This window comes from Brassica napus, chromosome A10, assembly GCF_020379485.1.
Source record: "Brassica napus cultivar Da-Ae chromosome A10, Da-Ae, whole genome shotgun sequence".
NCBI lineage: Eukaryota > Viridiplantae > Streptophyta > Magnoliopsida > Brassicales > Brassicaceae > Brassica > Brassica napus.
The window spans coordinates 3,830,073-3,836,072 of record NC_063443.1 but is presented as its reverse complement, the minus strand read 5'-3'; the positions used below and the strand labels follow the sequence as shown (position 1 = coordinate 3,836,072).

Genomic DNA, 6,000 nt, shown 5'->3' with positions numbered 1-6,000 from the left:
GAAGAGAAAGAATAAAAAAAATATTGTAAGAATTACGTGGTTTTAAATTTTTTTATTAGTGGTTCAAAAACAAAATTTATCAAATGCTTTGGTTTTTTTCGGTTATATTTAAATACCCAAACCCGAACTAAAAATATTTGAACCCAATCCGAAGTGTAGAAATATCCGAATGAGTTTTATACTGGGAAATTTAGAAGATATGGCAACTTTCAAGTTTGAATTAGAAATTTGGGCAAGCCCATGTTTTAATTAGGTTGTTGGGCAACCTAATAGGAGCGAGAAGAAAAAGTGGACAGTTTTAACCTTTTTGCCCAACAATCTTGAGCTGAAATTCGTGGGACCAAGCTGTCTTTTGCCCAGAAAAACTTGCCTCTGGAAAACCGACACACGCGCGCCGGATGTACGTGTAAGAGACGATTTTAATATTATATTATTTTAATTTCAGAAGGAAACATGGTATTGGGCTTCGTTTTTGGGCTATTTGACCCCAAAACTGGAAGGCCTTATATGTGATGATTTCTCGCGGGAAACAACAGTTCAAGGTGGACGAATGGCCATTAATGACTGGTGACTTTGGAAAACATGTGTTTTACTTTAATTTATTAATTAAAAACAGGGCAAATATTAAGTATTTAATACAAAAACGTACGAACCCTATCTCTTTGCCTGTCTCCTTGTTGATGAGTAAAAAAGGCTACCGAACTCGGGAACTTGAGGCAGCGAATTTTACACACAGAGGCATGAGCTGCATCTGATATGGTGAGGGAGGAAAGGGTATGGCGGATGGTGGGTGTTCTGTATCTAGCATCGAAGGTAAATCATATATAAGCCGTACACCATTGCATTTATGACATTATAGTTATGGCTGAAATCATTTATTACAGATTTGAGGGTGTTCGGAATTCAGGTGTTTTTTTGTACGAAACTATATTTATTGCTTCTGATTAGCACATTGAATTTTTAAATTAATTTATGTTCTATTTTTCGTAAGTGTTCACGATTCATACATCGTTGTAATCTCTGGACGGTGGATTATGTACGACACTGGTGACTGGGATTTTAAACTTGATAGCGACCGTATGGGGAGGGCTGTCTATGCGAAGTTGATAACTTTTGTTGAAGCCTTGAAGCGGGCCATTATTGAGTCATACGGTCTAGTTGGAATGTCTGTTGCCGTTGAGATGTCATATTGGCTTCGTGAACACGGATCTTGTGCTGTTGGTGAAAGAGAAGCTCCTGTTCAAATTTCCAACGACAAGGATTTCGACTTGTTCACTTCGGCACGTAAGGTGGACAAGTACATCAACGTATTTGTCACATTCAAAGAGGAAGTAGATGGGAAAATCCTTTATCTGAGGCCAATGGGAAATCTTTTGAAGTCCAAAGAAGTTGCCAGCAGCAACGAAATGCAAGTTGGGAGTACGTCTGCTGATGTGCACACCCGGAATGAAGTTAATGACGGTGAGACTTATTTGACCGAAGATGAAATAATTCTGATGGGAGTTGCGGAAATTGAAGCAGTTTATGCCTCAAATGGTTTTGGGATGCGTGAAGTGGATGGAACTACATGTGAAGTTCAGAATAAAGTGGACACGACTGAAGATGCTGCGTTAGGGGAAGGCAAAGATGACGACGATGAGGATTATGATTACAATTTATGGCATGATTTTGTTGGACGAAACTGCGAATGGGACGATGATAAGGATGATGATGGAGGGGTAGGTGGTGGTTGTCGAACGAACGTAACATATGGAGGTGTACGTGGTGAGGTGGTGACTAAAACGAGGAGTGGACGAACTAATCCTTCTTCAAACAAAGGCAGTGGTCCATCTACAAACAAACAGCGTACCGCAAACCCACCATAAACTTTCGAAGATTACGTAGATGAGGGTAGAGATTACATAGGCTCATCTAGGATTTCGATGGAGAATATTGAAGAAGCAAGTAACAATTTAGGTGTCAAGTCAAGTGATCAAGTGGCCGACACTGAGAATCATTCAGATCCAAATCAAGAAGAGGACCCAAGTTTGGACAACAACTCCCAAATGTTGGTTCTCCAGACTCCTCCAAAGCCGTTCAACATGCATACTCGGGAAGTTGACGACAGTGATGATTTCGTTGGGCAGGTCCCTCAATGTGTTTCGTCTAGACCGACACATGATACATCTGATGGAGTATACGAGGATGACGACTTTGTCGAACCGGTACCTATGTGTGTTTCGGGTGGTCAGACACATGAAACTCCGGATGGAGAAGACGAGGATGACGACTTTGTCGAACCGGTACCTCAGTGTGTTTCGGGTGGTCAGACACATGAAACCCTGGTAGGAGAAGACGAGGATGACGACTTTATCGAACCGGTATCTCAGTCTCGAAGCCGTGAAGAAGACGCAAGAAGACGTCGTGAAAAGGATAAGGCTGATGACGAATCACTCATGAAATCCGTTAGAGCCGTTGAGCTATATGGATTTGAGGATGTAGAATCTTCGTCTAACAACGAAGCAGTTAACGACTATACCGTCGATGATATTGACTTCACTCTAGCAGATGCTGATATGTACACTGGGAAACTATTCAGTAGCAAGCAAGAATTCAAGATCAGTTTGCACATTTATGCCTTAAAGCAGGTGTTCAGGTTCAAGTTCCACAAACATGCGTTTAACTACGTCGCAGCGAAATGCATTGATAAAAACTGCAAATTTTATGTTATGGCTAAGCAATTGGGGGAATCTTCGGCATATCACGTGAGGAAGGCGCAACTGAAGCATGTCTGCACATCTGATGCTAAAGCGCAATATAAGAAACATGCGACGTCGAAAGTAATAGCTGCACTAATGAGATCGAAATATGAAAGGCTCCAAGCTGGACCGCGCGCATCTGAATTACCCGAGATGCTCCGGACTGAGTTCTTGTTTACGGCCACATATTGGAAATGTTGGAAAGCAAAAGAGTTAGCAACTGTGGCTGCACAAGGAACTGAAGAGAGCTCTTACAAGCTCCTGCCGAAATATTTTTATGTTGTAAAGTATGCAAATCCTGGGTCTATTACTGATATCAAAACTGAAAAAGATGATAAGGGTCGGACAAGGTTTAAGTACGCGTTCATGGCGCTGAAAGCTTGCATTGACGGGTGGAAGCATCTACGGAAGGTTATTGTGGTGGATGGTACTCATATGTTTGGGAAGTACAAAGGGTGTTTACTAACTGCAAGTGGGCAAGATGCCAATTATCAGGTATTCCCTATAGCGTTTGCTGTTGTAGACAATGAAACAAATGAGTCTTGGAATTGGTTTTTTGAGAAGCTGAAAGAGATCGTAGAAGATGGCTCCGATTTAGCTATCGTGTCTGATAGAGCAAGTCAAATATGTGTTGCTAAAGATAAGTGGTATCCTCTTTCACACCATGGGTGCTGCCTCGTACACCTACAGAGAAACGTCGACGCAAAATTCAAGAAAAGGAATCAGAAGCAAATGGTTAGCAGGGCAGCCGAGGTATTCAAGGTATCCCACTTTAAGAGACTTTACGCGGAGATCAAACATACATATAAGCGCTGTTGGGATTATCTTGAGAATATCGATCCTAGGCATTGGACAAGGTCACACTTTGAGGGCGAGAGATACAATCTAATGAGCTCGAATATAGCTGAGTCTCTCAACAAAGCACTAGTTCCTGCGCGCGATTCCCCGATAATGGCGCTATTTGAGTTCATCAGACACATGATTAGTCGTTGGTTTGTGAGTAGACAGCGAAAGATATCGAAAATGAGTGGTGAGATCCCCCTGGCTGTTGACGAGTTGATGGAGGACAATCTAGAAGACGCAAGAGCGTATGCTGTGATGCCTCTGCCTGCTTTTGAATTTGAGGTAACTCTAAAAACAACCGGCTTCGGGAGTTCTGTTAATTTGGAAACCAGGTCTTGCACATGTCTTGAATTCCATAAAGTTGGAATACCATGTCGACATGCCATTGCTGCGGCTATGTTTCGGAACTTGAAGCACTCAGAGTTCGTTGCAGACGCCTATGACGGCGAAGGATGGTCGGGGTTTAAGGACGATGAAGAAGGTGAATACTGGGAGTGGATGCAGATGGAGACGGACGTGGATGACGACGCGTCCGACAGGACCGACGACACGTTGGGTTCTGGGCAGTTCAGGATGGACAACTACCCAGACAGCTCCGGCACCGACTCCAGCACCTCCGACTCCGACTAGGAACCTCCTCCTCTTTTAATATTATTAAATATTTTGAATTTTAGTGTTTTTTTGTAATTATTTTAAACTCTTTTTTCGAACTCTTTATTATATTTTATTTATAATATAGTTTATGATTTCTGTTTATTATTGCTGTCTTTTATTGCATGTTTAATATTGGTAAAATTAGGATACGAATACCGACGGTATACTAATACAGTATACTAATACGGACGGTATACTTAAGGTATTCGAATACTTAAGGTCTATGAATACTGAAGGTATTCGAATACCTTCAGTATTCGAATACTGACGGTATACGAATACTTAAGGTCTACGAATAATTCCATTAAAGGGCTTAATGACCATGGGTTAACCAAGAACAAACCCAAATGGTCTGACCTTTAGATGGGTCCAAAATTTAAAGTTGTGAAATTGGACTGAAACCTATTAAGTCTAAATTAGATGGGCTAAAACCATTTGTGAAATGTTATGGTTATATTTTGGGTATGGACAATTTGGACTACGTACAATTTGGACATACCCATTGGACATGGACAGCCCATTATATTTTATAATATAGTATATGATTTCTGTTTATTAAAGCTGTCTTTTTATGCATGTTTAATATTGGTAAAATTAGGATACGAATACTGACGGTATACGAATACTTAAGGTCTACGAATACTGAAGGTATTCGAATACTGACGGTATACGAATACTTACGGTATACGAGAGATAGCAAATAACATTGACAAATACTTTAGGTATACGAGAGAGAACATATAACATTGACGAATACTTTAGGTCTACGAAATAGAACATATAACATTGACGAATACTTTAGGTCTACGAGATAAAACAGATAACATTGACGAATACTTAAGGTATACGAATACTTAAGGTATACGAATACTTAAGCTATACAATAGAAAACAGATAACATCGAGGATAACATAAATAAAGTCCTAGAGGATGTTTGCAATGTTGACGCAAAGCCAAAATAGCCTGCAGTTTTTGCAATCACCTTCTAAGTTGTCTGCGTAATCAAGGCCATACACGCACCTGGGTGTCTTGATAACGCCATCATCCGGGAACTTGAAAGATTCCCCATACTTGTTGCAGTTCAGGTCTTCCGCTCCAAAGGCTTTCAATTGGTTCTCTATGGATTCTCCCATTTCACAAGTATCATCCGATCGAAGGTCATGGTGATATGCTGCGAACATCTGAAACACTTTGCTCGCTTCCTTGTCGTTGCCAAGACAAACATTGAATATGGCGACAGCTAGGGTTGAGAATCCATGCATTGGGACATTTGGTTCTAATATTTTAATACTCTCCTCAAGTCCTATGCTCGGTGCTGTAAGAAGACCTTCATAGTAGATTGCCTTTATGTTGCCAGCACTGACACATTTGAGATGAAACTCCTGGAACTGACAACCGTGGCGTATTTGACATGTGACGAACCCCTCCTCCATTTCACTAACATCGCACTTCTTCAAGACTGAGGGCTCGTGTGCGAGGGCGTAACCGCGTTTTCCAGCCCGCAGAAAAGGGCCAAGATTGTAAAATGATTCCTCTCCGACAAGCTCAATGATTTTGCACACAATTTCCTGGGGAAGATTTGGGAGTACGTGAGCTTCCATAATATTGGGGTCACTTGTTGGAGTTTTTTTGTGGTCTGTTTTATGGTTGGTATGAGAGGGATTATAGAAATTTAATAGACAGGTTTGTAGAGAAAACGTGTGAGGTTAATACGAGAATTTATTGTCCCACCTACATTTGAAACCTAACACTGTCAAATCATGGT

General features: G+C 41.0%; 1 protein-coding gene across 1 annotated transcript; it reads left to right on the top strand.

The window, feature by feature from the left end:
• Positions 1-1,922: 1,922 nt before the first annotated feature.
• Positions 1,923-4,211, top strand: LOC125578939. Its single transcript, XM_048742089.1, has one exon. It carries the CDS (start codon positions 1,923-1,925, stop codon positions 4,209-4,211), a length of 2,289 nt encoding a protein of 762 aa, XP_048598046.1.
• The last annotated feature ends 1,789 nt before the right edge of the window (positions 4,212-6,000 follow it).